The following is a 20121-nucleotide window of genomic DNA, read 5'->3' on the forward strand; positions in this document are numbered from 1 at the left end:
ACGATTTATTAAACTGATAGTTCGGTAATATACATACTTGTCAGCATCTTCTTTCTTGGGAGTAGGAATTATTACATTCTTGTTGAAGTCTGAGGGTATTTCGCCTGTCTTGTACATCTTGCACATCAGACTGACTAGTTCTGTGATGGCTGACTCTCGTAACGCTATCAGTAATTCTGAGTGTCATCTACTCCTGCGGCCTTGTTTTGACATAGGCCTTCCAGTGCTCTGTCAGATTCATATAGCAGTATCATATCACCCATCTCATCTTCATCTACGCCCTCTTCCATTTCTATCATATTGTCGTCAAGTACATCTCCCTTGTAGAGACCCGCTATATATTCCTTCCAACTTTCAACTTTCCCTACATTACTTAGTTTGCTTGGTTTTTCATCTGATCTTTTCATATTCATACACCTGCTTCTTTTTTCTCCAAAGGTCTTTTTAATTTTTTAGCAGGCAGTATCTAGTTTCCGACTAGTGATATATGCTTTTACATCCTTGCATTTATCGTTTAGCCATTCCTGCTTAGCCATTTTGCACTTCCCGTCAATCTTATTTTTAGACGTTTGTATTCCCTTTCGCCAGCTTCATTAACTGTATTTTTATGTTTTTCTCCTTTCGTGAATTGAATTCAATATCTCCTGGGTTATACTAGGATTTCTATTAGGCCTTGTGTTTTGGTGTCTCAAAGCTACACGTTCATCTTCTACTGTATTCATTTCCCCCTTCTTTGTCAGTAGTTGCCTAATGCTCCATCTGAAGTTCTCAACAACCATGGGCTCTTTCAACGTATCCAGGCTCCATCTCTTTAATTTCTTATCTTTTTGCAATTCCTTTAGTTTTAATCTACAATTCATTACCAATTGTGACGTGAGTCCACATCTGCACCTGTAAGTATAACCTTCTTTCATGATTCTTAAATCAAGTGTTCGTGATGATTAAATTATGCTTTGTGCAAAATTCTACTAGGCGCTTCCTCTCTCATTCCTTTCCCCCAGGTCCATATTCACCTACTATTTTTCTTTCTCTTCCTTTTCCTGCAGTCGAATTCCATTCCCACATAGCAGTTAAATTTTCGTCTCCCTTAACTATCTGAATAATTTCTTTTATCACATGATACAGCATATATTTCTTCAATCTCTTCAACATTTGCGGAGCTAGTTGGCATATAAACTTTTTCTGGGTCTGGGCTTCGTTTCTACCTTGGTCTCGATAATGCATACAGTATGCTGATCACACTGCCTCACCCTCATTCCTATTTTCTTACTCTTTACTCAACCAATTCCTGGATTTTCCCCACTGGATTTTGTATTTATAACCCTGTATTCACCTGACCAGAAGTCCGGTTGCTCCTGTCCTGCCACGGAACTTCACTAACTTCCACTATAATTTTAATCTATCCATTTCCCTTTTTTAATTGTCTAACCCACCTAAGCGATTAAGGGATCTAACATTCAACTCTCCGATGCATGGAACGTCAGTTACTTTCTCCTGATAACGACGTCGTCCTGAGCGGTCCCCGCCAAGAGATCCGAATGGAATATTTTACCCAAGAGGAATCCATCATCATTTAACTACACAGTAAAACTTCATGCCCTGAGGTTTCGGCTTGCTCTGAGATGTTCGCAGTACCAGTACAGCAGAGCCCTTTTGGCTGATGTACCTATAGTAAATAGAACGTCGAAATTACGTAGAATAATTTTATAATAAGAGAGCTTGTTACTGCCACTCTTGTCAAATGAAGATACTAAGAGCTCTAAAAAGTAAACAAATAAATATCGCATTCGTTGTATATAGGTTGCCCTCTAGGAGCATGTTCGAAAAATAATTACTATGTTGTTGGTTTCTATGGAGGTGATGGACGCCGTTCCAAAGATGTATCAGCAGGGCGATTTCCAAGGAGATGGCGGTGAATATCGATAGGTGATGCTCAGCAGGCTATATTCCGTAGACGAACGAAGTTGTTGGTTACTATGGAGATGGTACACGCTGATGTAGGGTGGTTTCTATTGTAGCTGCCACAACCATCGACATATGGATCGTAGTAGAGAATGTCGTCTATTGGACGCCACCTATCGATACTATCTCTTTGAAAATCGCCCTGCTGGTGCATCTTTGGGATGGCGTCGACTCTTTCCACATAAATTAACAACATCGTAATAATTTTTCCAGCATACCAATAGAGGGCAACGAATACACAATGAACGCGATGCTTATTTGTTTCCATTTAAAATTCTTATTATGTGTATCTGACAATAACTGCACTAACAAGCTTGGCTGGAAAATTACTCCACAAAATTTTGACGTTCTGTTTACTAATAAGTATTTGTATACATCTTTTTGTATACAATTCTTTCGACTTATACCTGATTGCCTAACGCTGCCATCATGCTGTCAGCTGTATGCGGAGTCTGCGGCATTTAAAAAGTGCTGCGCTGTTCTCTCCAGCGACTGACTAGCGTCACTGAACGGACTCTGCTCCATGTACAGCCATTGTCCATCAACTTGGATGTATCTGTGTTCCGTAATTTTAAAACTAATTTAAAGTTCTTTCTATGCACCCCTCTAATTTAAATCCTGTATCATATTACAGTTTCGAAGGTCTGAAGATGATCATGTCATAATCGAAAGCGATCACCTTGAAATAAAAATGCCTTTGCGGTCTAGACTGTTTTATAATCAATTTCAAATATTCTATTTCGATCGCTGACTTCCAATAGCTATATTTTAAAAAATCATAGTTTTACACTGGCTCTGTTTCCAGTTCTGCCTTCGGCTCCTTCACTTCTGCCAACATTTCTTTTTTTTTAATTTACATTTCTAAATCGTTTTCAACTTCTCGAATCCAACTTCTTATTAATTTCTTCCAGAGATACTTCAACACATCTTTTGTTAACCTGTTGTTCATCCTCTGTAAATGACCAAAAACTATCGGTTTCTATTCCCCATTGTTTGTGCTATTTTCTGTCGCTCGATATTTATGGTATCACTGCTTTTTAAATCGAAGTCTTCTGTGTTTCTTATTGAACCCAAAATTTTCGCAAAAGGCAGAACCCCCTCTTGTGGCATCTGTAACTGGAAGTTGATGTACGTCTCTGCCTCAACTCATATTGATCTGTTTGGCACAGGCATCATACGTTGGTACTGCAGGAAGTAAGTCACAAACGTCGCCCCACGGTAAGACCACTGCGCAACAGCAGTGGCGGATTGTCAGAAGGCAGGGCACGATTTTGTTTCTGGTTTCCTGCAGACACAGTTATAGCAGGTGCAGTCACAGAGTGGAAGAGCAGTGGCGCTGCAGTGTACTCCGTAGTTGAACCACGCCAGACAATACGATTCTTGTGAGCAAAACGTCTAAATTGCTCACATATTGGCCGTGAAGTTCCGGCGGTATGTGGAACAAATACGTGGTCGCAACCAGCCGTAGTGACACGGTGCCAACAGAGGTGACACGGTGCAGCACGGACTTGGGTGACGTCGATCGACAAGTCCAGATGTGGCACCGTGGGATTTACAACCTTTATGAAGGCTGACAGGACGTTTACGACAAGGGCGGTCACATAGCTGTTCTCGAACGGTCAACGGGCGGATTTGTATCGCCCAGGAACGGAACAACTGGAAGATAGTTGTAACTGTTGTTTACAGAGGCTCAATGACTACGCTGAAAAATTTTGTCACGTATCTACATCTACGTCATACTCCTCAAGCCACCTAATGACGTGTGGTGAAGGGTACTTTTGGAATTAGTAACTGAACCTTCCAACCTTGTTCCACTTGTGAATAGAGCGTGGGGAGAACGATTGTCAGTAGCCCTCTATATTGGCTCTAACTTATCGAATTTTCTCCTCGTGGTCTTTACGCGAGACGTACGTAGGGGGAAGTAATATGTTGTCCGACTCTTCCTAGAAAGTGCTCTCTCGAAATTTCAATAGCAAATATCTCCGTGATGCACAAAGCCTCTCTTGTAACGACTGCCAAATAAGTTTGTTGAGCATCTCCGTAACGCTCTCTCGCCAGCTAAACGATCCCGTGAAGAAACGTGCCGCTCTTCGCCGAATCTTCTCTACCTCTTCAGTCCTATGTGGTCAGGATCCCAGACAGATGAACAATACTCAAGAATGAGTCGAACAAGCACCTTATAAGCCACTTCCTTCGTGGATGAGCTATATTCCCTCAAGATTCTTCCTGTCAATCTGAGTCTGGCATCTGCTTATCCCACTATTTGTTTTATATGCTAATTGCACTTAAGGTCACACCGGATAGTTACTCCTAGATATTCTACGGCAGATACTGTTTTCTGCGGTTTGTCATAAATAGTGTAGCTGTACGGGAGTGTCACATTGAAGTGTACTGCAACGTTCCACAAAAATTACTGTCATAGATATGTGTGAAGTCCCTTTGAAGAGTCACTTCCAGACAATTTCCCTACTGAAACTTCCTGGCAGATTAAAACATTGTGCAGGACGGATACTCGAAATCAGAATCTTTGCCTTTCGCAGTCAGGTACTGGCGGAAGTAGAGCTAGGAGCGGATGGGAAGCTCAGTCGGTAGAGCACTTGGCCGCGAAGGATAAAGGTCCCGAGTTCGAGTCTCGGTCCGGCACACACCTTTAATCTGCCACAAAGTTTCATATTAGTGCACACATCGATGCAAAGTGGAATTTTCATTATGTCGTTACTGTTCCACTCCGTAATAGTACATGGGAAAATGAACACCTAAATCTTTCCATGCTAGCAATGATTTCTCTCATATTAACACAGCAAAAATCAATTCCTCTTAAGTAGGAGGGAGGCCACAAAACGTTTCGGCATTCAGAGGAGAGTGTTTCTGAATGAAATTCCGTGAAAAGATCTCACCGCTGGTGAAAAGCCTAATTATTGGCATTTCAATATGCTTGTCACATATGACACCTTCACCATTATTTCCTGATGATACAAAACGAGCTGCCACACTTTTAATGTTTTTTTTTTCCTTCCATCAGCCCTGTCCGGTGAGCATCCCACATCGCGCAGCAGTGCTACAAGAAAACGGGCTAGTCTAGTGCAGGCAGTCCCTTTAGTGGACTTGTTCCACTTCCTAATTCTTCTGCCAATGAAAAGCAGTCTTTGATTTGCCTTCCTCACTACGTTTGCTGTGTGATGCTTCCAATTTAAACTGTTCGTAATTGTTATACCCGTTTATTTACTTGGATCGATAATCCTTAAATCAGTTTGGTTTGTCGTGTAACCGAAATGTAACGGAATTTTTTTAAGCACTCATGTGGAGGACCTCACGTTTTCTGTTGTTCAGAGTCAACTGCAACTTTTTGCCACAAGAAAACATTTTGTTAAGTGATTTTGTAATTTGATGTGATTACGTAGACTTTCTCGGCATAATAACTAATGCTATTCTTGGCGGGACTCCAGAGCATTTAGACACAAAGTTTCTACGATCCTTCTGGCCGCCATCTTGACATGAGAACACTGTTTTCTGATCTCCCCAGAAGTGATTGATACCTCGACCGACGGTGCTTTTATTCACCGTGGTAGACGCACAGAGCATGTGACAGAAAATGTCACTGCTGCTTTGTACCGTACGTGAAAGCAGATAGTCCCAGTGGTGAAAGGTAACAGAAACGATGATTCGCTGTGAGTACCTGCTGAGTGAAAGACCATTGTTTTATAGTCTCAGATAAAACAGGAGTTCGCGTTTTGCTTAGTGCTCAGCCCTTATGTCGATTGATAATATTGTTTCGCACTCTACTAACTCATGATTTCTTTAAGACAGAGAGCAAATAACGAGATGCATTGGCAACTATTTGCATCTCATCATGCATCATTCTGTGACACTAAGTTAGAGATTGGTCTGTGAATGCACATTTCTCAGTGTGTAGTACTCTCAGTTCATAGTAGTGGTATATAGTATATGAAAATGGTGCTCAACACATCTGTCGCGAATGGTGCGAATGGTATGGCCAGTACACATTTTCCCACAATGGTAAGGGTTTGTGTAAAAGCCGGGCTTTCTCAACCCTACATCATCTTTTACCGAGGCAAGGAGCACTCTAATGTGGCCTGGTGGACGAAATAATACCATATATCTTCAAAATCCCTCCCATCTTTGAAGATACATCACCAGCTTTGGTAAGAAAACAACCGATCGATATACATGTTCTACTGTTTCCGGCAAAGTTCCATTTGTCGAAGGCACAAAGTATCTGTTTATTAGTGTAGCCATTCTGCTTGAAGACCAGCGTAAGGTATTCTAGGTCTTGTGTCTAGCTTTCCGCGTCCTGGATGGCGTGAGCCCTCCTTGACAACGTCCGCAGGAACCAGCAACTCGTCACCTGTAGATACCGCCCTTGGTGCTGTGTAAACAGTGTGTGGCAGAGTCCCAGTGTCCTTTCCGGAGACCAGTATTTCCAGAAGCGGAAGCTTTCCTTAATCTCTAAGCAAAATCTAATTTTAAACCCATACACTGAAGAGCAGAAATATTATGACAATCAGTTTAACAGTGCTGCTGCGTCCATTTTCAATAAGCTACCAGAAGAATTCAAAAATCCTAGCAGTAATCCGCGCGCTTTCAAATTGAAACTGAAGAGTTCCCTCATGGGTCATTCTTTCTATTCTGTCCATGAAAAATTAAGCTGATTTCTGTGTTGTATTGCTGACTGCGTTTACATAAACTTATGGCTTGTCTTTTTTCTGGTTAATAAATATTTTATTTTATCTATTATTACTTTTATGTTGTAATGTCATGTACTGACATGTTCCATGGCCTTGGAGATCTACTCCTCAATTTCGTCCTACTGGAGTAGACGTGTAAATTTTAAAAAAAGGAAGTGTGTGGTCTACCTCTAGAACCCAGTCGGAAGAGATTCTACCTCTGATGGTTTCGACAAGTCCTCGTCAGCTCTCCCGAGTTACGTCGCACCTGACGTCTACGCAACGGTCTCGCAGTTCTCGTAAGTTACAGGACGATGGTTTGTGGGCTCGGAGCTGGCGCACGACGGCGCCTCGGTTCTGTTCCTCCGGGTTCAGAACAGGCGAATTTGATGGCCAACGCGTCAACGTCAGCTCCCAACAACGCTTTTCAACCCAGTGTAGCACGATCCTTGCCTTGTGACACGGAGAGATATCTTGCTGGAAGATTCCATGCCGCCGGGGAAGACACCGAGCATGAAGTGATGCAGATGGTCCCCAATAATGTTCACGCAGACCACAGCTGCCTTGGAGCCTTCTGTTACTACCAGCAGGTCCCATAAAAGTCCCCCCATAGGACGACACTGCCCCCACCGGCCCGTGTCCACGGCGCGGTGCGTGTTCCGAGCAGTCGATCACCTGGATGTCAGGGTATCGGGACACGAAGACCCACCTGGTGTAACAAGAAGCGTGACTCCTCCGACCAGGCGGCACGTTTCCACTGCGCCAAGGTCCAGTCTCGATGACTCCGTGCCCACTGCAGTCGTTATTGCCGATGTCGTTGAGTCAACAGATGAACCCGTAGGGGTAGTCTCGTGCAGAGCCTCACATTCCACAGTCTGCGCTGAGCTGTGGTGCGCCGCACCAGCACTGTAGTTTGTCTTCAGTTCCGCCGCGGATCGCCGCCTATCGTTCTTTACAATGCAGGTGAGCCTCCGACCTTCACGCTCGTTGATCAGCCGTCGGCGTTCACCATCAGTCGCCTGCTCGTGCTTTCACAGTCCTCCACCTACACTCATGCTCATAAATTAAGGATAATTACAAAATGTGGTGCCACAGGACGTGGCACTACACAAAACTGGCGCTAATAGCATAAGCACGTAGGGAGCACACACGACACAGATCTGTAAGTCCACGGTATTGGTGATAAGTTGAGAAAACCGTCCCGAAAGACATGTGATACAAAACGCCACTGTTTCCTGAGCATGTACCCCGACATCAATATGAGATATGATCACCATGCACACGTACACAGGCCGCAAAACGGGTTGGCATACTCTGGATCAGATGGTCGAGCAGCTGCTGGGGTATAGCCTCCCATTCTTGCACCAGTGCCTGTCGGAGCTCCTGAAGTGTTCTAGGGGTTTGAATACGTGCTAGCGATACGTCGACCGAGAACATTCCAGACGTGCTCGATGGGGTTTAGGTCTGGAGAAAAGGCAGGCCACTCCATTCGCCTGATATCTTCTGTTTCAAGGTACTCTTCCACGATGGCAGCTCGGTTTGACCGTGCGTTATCATCCATCAGGAGGAAGGTGGGACCCACTGCACCCCTGAAAAGGCAAACTGGTGCAAAGTGACGTCGCGATACACCTGACCTGTTACAGTTCCTCTGTCAAAGACATGCAGGGCTGTACGTGCACCAATCATACTCCTACTTCACACCATCAAACCACGACCTCCACACAGGTCCCTTTCAAGGACATTAAGGGGTTGGTATCTGGTTCCTGGTTCACGTCAGATGAAAACCCCGCGAGAATCACTGTTCAGACTATACCTGGACTCGTCTGGGAACATAACCTGCGACCACTGTTCCATTGACCATCTACTGTGTTCTTGACACCAGGCTTTACGGGCTCTCCTGTGACCAGTGGTCAGTGGAATGCACCTTGCAGGTCTCCGAGCGAATAAACCATGTCTGTTCACTCGTCTGTAGACTGTGTGTCTGGAAACTTTCCAGTGGCTGTGGTAAGGTGCCGAGCAAGGCTACCTGCAGTACTCCGTGGCCGTCTGCGGGCACTCATGGTGAGATATCGATCTTCTTGTGGTGTTGTACACTGTGGACGTCCCGTACTGTAACGCCTGGACACGTTTCCTGTCTGCTGGAATCGTTGCCATGATCTTGAGAACACACTTGGTGGCACACCGAGGACCCGTGCTACGACCTGCTGTGTTTGACCAGCCTCCAGTCGCCGTAGTATTCTATCCCTCATAACGTCATCAATATGTGTTCTTTGAGCCATTTTCGACAAACAGTCACCATTAGCACGCCTGAAAATGTCTGCACACTTACTCGCTGCACCGTCCTCTGACACGCAGCAACACACCTCTGCGTATATGGACTGCTGCCAGCTCCACCGTGCGGCGATGCACCGCATGGTCATACCCCGAGGTGGTTTAAACCCGCAAACCGCCCACCATGTATCAGCATTATCCTTGATTTATGAGCAGGAGTGCAGTTTGTACAGACAGGCACCACAGCAGCTCGCGAACACCCGACCAGCTTCACCGTTTCCGAGATCCCAGTTCACAGCACCGGTACACGACACTTTGCCGTTTGTCTCAGTCCCATACGTCACTAAATTTCTCCATTTGCGGCGCGTATCGTCGTCAAAATGACTTCCCTTTCATCTCTTTTCCGCTTACAGACTTTCCTCACCACTTCACGTGTCAGCAACGCCATCAGGCGGTGTTCAGTATTGGTAATAACGTTTAGGCTCATTAGTCTATAAATTTATTATATTAAGAAGGGAAAACAGAAAGGTGGAGGGAGTATATAAATGGCCTATACAAGGGAAATGTACTTGAGGGCAATATTATGGAAATTAAAGAGGACGTAGATGAAGATGTGATGAGAGATATGATACTGCGAGAAAAATTTGACAGAGCATTTAAACATCTACGTCGAAACGAGGCCCCTGGAGTAGACAACGTTCCATTAGAGCTACTTATAGCCTTTCGAGAGCCAGCAAGATTTATGAGACAGATGAAATACCGTCAGACTCATAGAAGGGACCTCTGGGAAGATCAGTTCGGATTCCGGAGAAATGTGGGAGCAAGCGAGGCAATACTGACCCTACGACCTCTCATAGAAGACAGGTTAAGGAAAGGCAAATCTACGTTTATACCATTAAGAGAAAGCTTTTGACATGTTGACTGGAATATTGACTTTCAAATTCTAAAGGTGTCGTCTCAAAATACAGGGAGCGAAAGGCTATTTACGACTTGTACAGAAATGAGGCGGCGTTTACAAGAGTCGACGGGGATGAAAGGGAAGTAGTGGTTGAGAAGTGAGTGATACAGGATTGTAACATATCCACGATCTTATTCAGTCTGTATATTAAGCAAACAGTAAAGGAAATATAAAAAAAACTGGAGTAGAAATTAAAGTGCAGGGAGAAGCAATAATAGCTTTGAGGTTTCCCAATGACATTGTAATTAGGTCACAAACAGCAAAGGACTTGCAAGGGCAGCTGAACGGAATGAACAGTGTCTTAAAAGGAGGGTATAAGATAAAAATCATCAACAACAAAGCCATGCTAATGGAATGTACTCGAATTAAATGCGATGTTACTGGGGAAATTAGATTAGGAAACGAGACAGTAAAAGAAGCAGATGCGCTTTGGTATTTGGGTGGTAAAATAACTGATGATGGTCAAAGTAGAGAGGATATAAAATGTAAACTGCCCATGGTAAGAAAAGCGTTTCTGAAGAAGAGAAATTTGTTCACGTTGCGTCAAGAAGGCTTCCCTGAAAATATTTCTATGGAGTATAGCCATGTATGGAAGTGAAACATGGACGATAAACAGTTTACACAGGAATAGAATAGAAACTTATGAAATGTGGTACTACAGAAGATTTCTGGATATTAGATGGGTAGATTACGTAACTAATGAGGAGGTACTGAACAGAATTGAGGAGAAGAGGAATTAGTGGCACGAACTGACTAGAAGAAGGGATCGGTTGGTAGGACACATTTTAGATATCAAGAAATCACCACCTTAGGACTGAAGGAAAGATCGGGGGGGTGAAATCGTATTGGTAGACGAAGACATGACTTTGGTAAGCAGATTCAGGCTGCAGATTCCCGTACTTACTTGAAGATGAAGATTCTTGCACAGGATAGAGTAGCATGGAGAGCTGCATCAAACCAGTTTTTGGACTGAAGGTCACAGCAACAAAATTTCAGCTTGTAAAGGTAAATGCAACCAAGAACGAGTCTACGTTCGTAAAATAAATAAATAAATAAATAAATTTGTTATGTTCTTCACTCACTTTCTCTGTGCAATTCACGTAAGTTTTATTGTGAAAGACGTTGAACGAAACACACTTGATGTAGCTAACAGGGAATTCGGTGGCGCCAGCACATGCCTTTCATAGAATAGATTAACAGTTAATTGCACCTAACCGAAATTTCATATGTTTTCTTACACATACTATTGCAAAAGCGAAGTTTTAGTGTTCCGTGTTGGTCAAACAAACAATTAATATTTATGGGTACTTTTGTGATCTCACCGAGAATATTCTCAGCCCAGAGCCGGGCGGTCACACTGGTCTGCACTGTCAGTTGGCAAACTCGTCGTTCAGGTAACTCGGAACTCTAACTCTGTCGCACCTGTATGTCGTGTTCCAACACGGGATTTGTTGTTGGGAATAGTGGCTCATTCAGAGCAAACAGCAACTTTCATTCATTATACGCCAGACGTATAAACGCTGTACACGTACATAGCACTTCCTTAAGCACTATTCAGAAAGTGTGGAATATTCGGCAGGTTTAATTTTCAGTAGGTTTCAACAGAGCTGAAAAAATTGAGTGATAAACCCCAACTGTTCATATGCAAGCTCAGTGGTTTCCTTGTGACACATTCCTGTAGAGCAGTTCCTTGCAGTAGTTCACAAGTTTTCTCTGTAATTCGTTATTTATTCCTATGTTGCCTCACAGGTATCAGTACCTTAATTCTTTTGTTTATAATTTCCTAATTAGTATTGTATGTACTGACGCATCACATAAACAAGATGCTTTGGTTCACATGGTCCCAAGAATCCTGCTAACGTGTCATACCTTGCCGTGTATGGATGAGCTGGCTGTTTTCGATACTAACGTGGGGTATCTCCTGCGTGAATGCTTGTTCCGACATCCGGGAGCCGCTTTTTGTTTTGGCTATGGGTGGTTTCCAAAGGCGGCTCATTTAAATAAATAAATTCTCCGTTACTTATTGACTACACCGCTAATCAAAGAAAGAAATGGATGTCGGGTGTACTTCCAACAGGCAACATTTCCGTACACGTCGAAAAGTCACCCTGTATATAGATAGTATCGAAACATAAGGTGAGAACTGTTGTAAAAGTACTCGTAAGCAGCACTTCAAGTAAGATTTGTGGGTGGTTAGACCGTATCATTGCAGATCGACAGTACAGACTACGACAAAATACCACTGGTTGTCATTTTCTGTGAACTATCTCCGCGATTTGACTGTTTGACTCAGCAAACGGTCTGCCTCAACTTCCACTTATCCTCGTAAATAAACTGAGGCTTTATGGAACTGACGGTACAGCCAGTGAATGAATAATGTCATTCTCCAATAAAAAGAATACAGAAGGTTCTAAATAATAATTCAATGAACGTAACCAGGATGGATTCTTCTGACTTAAGGGAAATCACTTGTGAGGTTCCACATGGTTCAATCGTAGGTCCTCTGTTCTTTTTCACATATGTAAACGAGCTACTGTCTGATAGACAACAAGCAGAATTATGTCTTTTTTTTTAAGGCGATGCTGATATTTTTTGCAATCCAAACAAACATTCATCAACGGTGTAGTCAATAATCAACGGAAAATTTATGTATTTAAATGAACCACCTTTGGAAATGACCCACCTTTGGAAATGACCCACAGCCAAAAAAAAAAGCTGCTACCGGATGTCGGAACAAGCGTTGACACAGGAGATACCCCACGTTAGTATCGAAAGCAGCCGGCTCATGCATACATGGCAAGGTATCCCACGTTAGCAGGATTCTTGGGACTGTGTGAACCAAAGCGTCCTGATTATGGGATGCATCAGTACATACAATACTAATTAGGAAATTTATAAACAAAAGAATTAAGAAGGAATTGATAACTGTGAGGCAACATAAGAATAAATAACGAATTGCAGAGAAGACTTATGAATTACTGCAAGGAACTGCTCCACGGAGTAGGAGTAATATGTCACAAGGAAACCACTAAACTTGGATTTGAATAGTTGGGGTTCATCATTCAATTTTTCAGCTCTGTTCGAAACCTACTGAAAATTAAACCTGCCGTATATTGCATGTTCTCTAAAGTATTCTGCAAACGGCCTGTCTCAACTTCAAAAACACAACACATTCGATTCTGGATATGTAGAGGCACTATACCAATGATGAATGTAACACATGGTAAGGAAGTGGTAAGTAAGGTGGTAATTTCAAAACATTTAGATGCCCGTATTGATGGGAATTTAAATTGGAAAGAAACACTTTTGTGGACTCGTCAGCCGTATTTTTACTTGGGGAGACACAAATCAGTAAGTTAACATATTTTGCATATTTTCCTTCAGTGGTGTCATATGGAATTATGTTCTGGGGTTACTCATGTATACAAAAAAAAGTTTGCATTGCACGAAAACATACTATGAGAATAATATGAGGTGCTCACCCACAATCATCTTGTAGATCTCTCTTTCAGGAGTTAGACATTTTGACTACTGCATCACTGTATGTTTAATTCCTCATGAGGTTCGTTGTAAACAACCCGCTGCAGTTCAAAAGGGACGATAACGTACTTAAATAAATACAACACCAGAAGAAAAATTTACATTCATTATTCCACATTTAAGTTTTCGTTGGCACAAAGAACTACCGAGTAATGTGAATGTGAAATGACTCAGTCAATATCATTACTATTTGTTGTATAAATGATCCATGCAACATAAAACTTACTAACTGAAGAAGAGTAGAATGTAGTTTGGGAGTGACGCACTAACCTTAGAAATGACTCATTACAATTGTTGTGGTTGTTGTTATTGTTGACAGCTTATGGCAACCTGGGTTCAGTGCTGAGCTCCGCCGGCCGCCTGCAGGAGGCGGAGTGGGCGCTGAGGCAGGCGCTCAGGCACAGGCCCAACATGGCCGACGTCCACTACAATCTGTGAGTACCCCAGCAGCGCCCCAGCAGCGCTGCCGCCGCCGCCGCCACTGGCACTGCTGCCACGACTGCTCTGCCCCACCAGCCGGCAGCGTGCGAGGGTGCAAGTGGAGCCTGCCAATACTGGACATCGGCTTAGGCCTGTGATGCAACAGTGTTGTAGCATCGTCGCGCACGAACTCAGACAGAAGTAGAACACTGACATATTGACTTTGTTTCTGTGCCTTTCCTGCAGTGTAGACTGTGGCGGCCGATTGATCTTCAGCACAGTCTGACGTCTAGTTTACACAGCAACGTGGCACTTCGGTTGTGAACTGATAAAACAAATTTTGTGGTGTTGTCAGTATAACTGTAATTCTTGTCTTTTTGTTAGTGAGTGTTCACTTTTCTGACTGGTCTGGTGCAGCCAGCCACGAATTCCTCACGTGGCAGCCTCTTCATCTCGAAGTAGTGTTTACACCCTACTTCCTCAGTTATTTCGTGGATCTATTCCATTCTGTGTCTTCTGCTACAATTTTTGCCCCCTACAGTTCCCTCTAGCACCATGGAAATTATTAAGTCTCAATACATGCCCTATCATCCCGTCCCCTTTTCTTGTCAGTCTTCTCCATAAATTCCTTTATTCACTGATTCTTATCTTATCAGTCAACCTAATTTTCAACATCCTTCTATAGTACCACTTTTCAAACGCTTAGATTCTCTTCTATTCCCATTCACCGAGTATATGATTCACTGCCATACATTTCTGTGCTCCAAATGTACATTCTGAAAGGTTTTGTCATATGTTTGATACCAGCAGACTTCTTTTGCCCAGGAATACCCTCTTTGCTTGCTCTAGTCTGCTTTTTTATGTTCTCCTTGTTTCGTCTGTTGTGGGTTATTTGGCCTCCAAGGTAGGAATACTAATTTTGATAGTAAGTTTATAGTTAATTTCATTTCTCCTACTCCTCATTATTTTCGTCTTTCTTCGGCTTCCCCTTAATCCATACACTGTGCTCATTAAATTGTTGATTCTGTTCAACAGATCCTGTAATTCTTCCCTGCTTTCAGTTAACAATGTCGTCAGCGAAATCAATTTTAATCGCACTTCTGAAACTGTCTGTTATTTCTGTCGTTGCTTCTTCGACGCACAGAGTGAATAGCAAGGGCGATAGTCTACATCGCTGTCTTACACCATTTTTGATTAGACAATTTCATTGTTGGTCTTCCATTCTTACTGTTCTCTCTTACTACCTTCCCACGTCCAATTTTTGTATCGATGTCTTGTTCGATTTTAGGAAAACAAAAGAGGACACCGTTGGTGACAGCGTCTGTGGCGGAGCAGCCTGCTTGGTTAACTTCGACGCAAATTAACTCGGAAATGACACAACATTTGGAATTTTTTTCTTAACAGTTATTTCTCAGCAGAACCGACCCTTCAACACCTCTACAAGCTTTTCAGACTGTATTGATTATTCTCTGTATTACTCATCCTTACCCATACCTTGTTCCTATTTTTGTAAGAATTCCGATCCTCTTGCACCATTTTAAACTGTCGAACGCCTTTTCTAGATCGACAGCTCTTATGAATGTCTCTCAGTTTTTCTTAAGTCTTGTTTCAATTATAAAATCATAACGTCAGAACTGCCTCTCTTTTCTCTTTACCTCTCCTAATGCCAAACTAAACCTCGTCGCCTATTTTCTTTTCCATCTTTCAGTAGAATATCCTTGACAGTAACTTGAGTGTATGGGTTGTTAAGCTGACTGTGCTGTGATTCTCGTACTTATCTGTCCTTGCTGTCTTTGGGATGGTGTCGACAATACTTTGCAGAAAATCTGATGGATCTAACCGTATATCTCCAGTCTCATAGACTCCATGCTCCAACTTCAAAACTCGCTTTGTTGCCTTTCTGCAAGATGCCCCGGGGGTATGGTAATGTGGGAATTATCCGATATTAATTTCTGTACTGGCTCTGAACAATACTTGAAACATACCACTGTAATCTGTCCATATAGATGGATATTAATATTATGTGGCCCTCGTCGTGACCCTCAAGTTGGCAACTTGTGATAGGAAAATCAATAACATGAAATATCCCACAAACAGAAACAGAATTATTACATAAACGAAAAATCTTCTCTACTGAAATGAGAAAGGTTATTCATTGAAACAGTTGCGTGGAATGTGACCACCAAGACAATTATTAATCAATATTGTATCAGTAGTAATGTTTGACTGGCGATGTTGGCGTGTAGGGTTGGAATTCTCTATGTGACGCCTTCCTCTGCGAATATGAACATTAACGCTACCTGACACTCTATCTTACGTGTTAGTGATTGTGAGGCTGTGCTGCGTGCATTAAGTGAACAACTGCAGATGGTGTGAGGGAACACAGAAACTTCCCTGTGTGCCGGAGCTGGAAATATGCTCACCACAAAGATCTGCCGTCCTGAATGAACCTCGTGCTCAGCACTGCAAAAATCTCTTAAGTCCACGACCAGGGTACCCTCCCTCAGTCTCAAACGTTGGACTCTCCACTCCCAGGTGAACTCTGTGTTGCGTACACGACGCTGCAGCCAAATGAACTCTCCCTAGAGTGGCATCCCCGCACGAGCTCCCAAAAAACACTCCACGTGGAACATCTCAAAAAACTCAAACTACCAACTACATGTAGCAGGATTTTCTCCTCGTAAATCGCGTAATCAAAACTCCGCGCACTGTCTCCCATCAGCAGCGGGTAAAAGTCCCTTCCATAACTGAGTGGCTTGTTACCAAAATTTACTGACGCCAACGGTGCTTCTTCTAATGACACCGCATGATGTCCAAACGTGCCGCTTATTTTCAGCTTTCGTAGGAAATCACTTGGCGTGGGAAACGAAACGTCTCAAAAAATTACCGGCTGCAATGGCAATAAACTGTCGGACACCCAACAGTGAGGGACTACCTTCGACTCTGAGGAGAAATGTTTCACAATGCTAAGAGATATGGCACTCTGGAAGGGTCCTCTGCCATCATCCCGCAGATAACTGCAGATTCCAAAAACGTTTTCTCTCCCAATATGGAACAATTTCGAGGGTGCCGGGCCGTCATTAGAGAGGGCTGAAATTTGTAGTTAAGCACTCTGGCTGTTAAGACTGCGAGCAGTGCGTCTGTCCCCGCATAGCGGCAGCACAAACAGATCACAATATCTTATTCATCAGAAGGAAAGAGCCGTCACCAATAATTACCCAATGCAACTAGATGCTGAGGCATGCAGTATTCAGTCACTGTCAACCCATTTCATTAAACGTCATAACAGTAATAAAAATGGAAAGTAAGTAAGCATTCAGGATTAATCATCTTTCAACTATTAGCACTGATTTTAGAAATTCCGAAGGAATGTTACCTATCCCTTCTGCCTTACTTAGTATAGTCTTTCCACTTATCCACTCTACGCCTCTGCGTCTAACAGTGGAATTCCCATTGCAATCGCTGCTTTTAATTTTCAATACACGGTTGAAGGACCATAAAAGTCTTTGCCGACTGGGGAAGACAGACAAATCAGCCGTGGCGGAACATGCTCTTCAGTCAGGTGATCACGCAGAGAAATTTTCGGAAACTGAAGTTTGATGTACTATGATGAACTATTATTCACGGTTATATAGAGAAGCCATCGAAATATATAAAAATGAGGATAATTTTAACAGAAAAGAAGAAGGCATGAAACTCAGTGATATATGGACTGTGGCGCTACAGAATCGATGAGAAGTTTTTATCTTTGACGTATTATGATCGATAGTTAAAGAATTTTATCTTTGACAAGGTTTATCTCTGCTATCACGTGAAATCCAGACCACGCCCACTTTCCACGGTATTTAGGCCGCTCTTCGACGTCCGACTCGTCAGTCGGCAAGACTCAGCACAACCAGGAGCACCTCCGAACATGTCCGACGTAGCTTTGGACGAAACGTCAGGGATAGAAGAGTTCCATGGACCACGGCCATACAGCCCGGAAGAATTCTCGGCAGCTGAATTTTACAGAAGGTTGACTTGACTTGTCTACATGTTCATTCAGTCCTTCCGATGACCATTTCCTTCCGGATTTTTTCGATTTTTTCCTACAGCCAAGGGGCTTCCTTGCACTTCCTCTTCATTTCATTCCTAAGTGATTTATATCGTCATATTCCCGTCTTTGTAGTTACAGCCTTCGTCAGTCAATTGAATTATTTCCTCAGTCACCCTTTGGTTCCTTCACAGTTACCTTCCTTTAGTGATTTCCATTATCACAAGTTTCCATTCTTCTTCACCTCAACTGCTTACTCCAACATTCATGACCACTCTATCTACAGCCTTAGAGAACTTCAGATGCATCTTAATATTTCTCAGTACTTCAGTATCCAGTTTCTTTCTGTACTGATTTTTACGAACAGTTCTCTTTAGCTTCAGTCTGCTATTCATCATTACCAAAATGTCATCCGACTTTATACACTATATGATCAAAAGTATCCGGCCACCTGGCTGAAAATGACTTACAAGTTCGTGGCGCCCTCCATCGGTAATGCTGGAATTCAATATAGTGTTGACCCACCCTTAGCTTGGATGACACGTTCCACTCTCGCAGGCATAAGTTCAATCAGCTGCTGAAAGGTTTCTTGGGGAATGGCAACCCATTCTTCACGGAGTGCTACACTGAGGAGAGGTATCGATGTCGGTCGGCGAGGCCTGTCACGAATTCGGCATTCCAAAACATCCCAAAGGTGTTCTATAGGATTCAGGCTAGGACGGTGTGCAGGCCAATCCATTACAGGGATATTATTGTCGTGTAACCACTCCGCCACAGGCCGTGGATTATGAAAAGGTGCTCGATCGTGTTGAAACACACAGTCATCATCCCCGAATTGCTCTTCAACAGTGGGAAGTAAGAAGGTGCTTAAAACATCAATCTAGGCCTGTGCTGTGATAGTGCCACTCAAAGCAACAACGAGTGCAAGCCCCCTCCACAAGAAACACGACCACACCATAACACCACAGCCTCCGAATTTTACTGTTAGCACTGCACACGCTGGCAGAAGACGTTCACTGGACATTCGTCCTACCAACACCCTGCCATCGGTTCGCCACATTGTGTACCGTAATTCTTCACACCACACAAAGTTTTTCCATTGTTTAGTCGTCCAATTTTTACGCTCCTTACACCAAGTGAGACGTCGTTTGGCATTTCCCGGCGTAATGTGTGGCTTATGAGCATCCACTCGACCATGAAATCCAAGTTTTCTCAACTCGCACCTAACTGTCATTGTATTTGTAGTGGATTCTGATGCAGTTTGGAATTCCTGTGTGATGGTCTGGATAGATGTCTGCCTATTACACATTACGCCCCTCTTCAACTGTCGGCGGTCTCTGTCAGTCAACAGACGAGGTCGGCCTGTACGCCTTTGTGTTGTACGTATCCCTTCATTTTTCCACTTCACTATCACATCGGAAACAGTGGACTTAGGGATGTTTTGGAGTGAGTAAATCTCGCGCACAGACGTATGACGCAAGTGCCACGTAATCATCTGATGACGTTCGAAGTCTGAGTTGCGCGAAGTGCCCCATTCTGCTCTCTTACGATTTCTACTGAATAATGAGGTCGCTGATATGGAGTAGCTGGCAGTAGGTGGCAGCACAATGCACCTAATACGAAAAACGTATGTTTTTGGCGGTGTCTGGACACTTTTGATCACATAGTGTATTTGCTCCTTGGTACACCTTACAGTCCAATTTCTGACTTCGTAATCTCTGTCTGACCATGGAATCCCGCTTCACTCTTCTCGTACCTCGAAGCCATATTATACCTCCCCCCCTTCTGATTCATGAACAGAGCATTCGCTATTACTAACTAAAATTTGTTGCAAAACTCAGTTAGTCTTTCTCCTATCTCATTGCTACTAAGCCCATATTCTCCTGTCTTCTATTCCTTCTTCTAGTGACGCATTCCAGTTCCTCATGTTTATTAGTTTATCTTCTCCATTCACTTGCAGAATTACCTTCACATGGTTTCTGTACCTCTTCATCTTCTCTTTGTAACGTCGACATGTATGGCTGCACTGTTGTTACTGGCGTTAGTTTGCTGTCGGTTCCAATGAGAAGAATCTTATCATCGAACTGTTAACAGTAGCTCACTCCCTCCACTACCTTCCTATTCATAACAAATCTTACTCCCGTTGTATCATTTTCTGCTGATGTTGATCTTTCCTATATTCCTCTGACCAGAAATCCATATCTTCTTTTCATTTCCTTTCACTGGCCCTATGTGTGTATAGATTTAGCCTT

At 43.2% G+C, this 20121-nt stretch overlaps 1 protein-coding gene across 1 annotated transcript in view; it reads left to right on the top strand.

The window, feature by feature from the left end:
* The window catches only part of LOC126204045 (protein O-mannosyl-transferase TMTC2-like), a 198891-nt gene that overhangs the window by 151386 nt on the left and 27384 nt on the right, over positions 1-20121 (top strand). The window contains exon 6 of the mRNA XM_049938469.1: positions 13736-13850. Within this exon, the coding sequence (XP_049794426.1) occupies positions 13736-13850 (115 nt within the window). The remainder of the gene's footprint in view (positions 1-13735; positions 13851-20121) is intronic.

Source organism: Schistocerca nitens, chromosome 9 (genome assembly GCF_023898315.1).
Source record: "Schistocerca nitens isolate TAMUIC-IGC-003100 chromosome 9, iqSchNite1.1, whole genome shotgun sequence".
NCBI lineage: Eukaryota > Metazoa > Arthropoda > Insecta > Orthoptera > Acrididae > Schistocerca > Schistocerca nitens.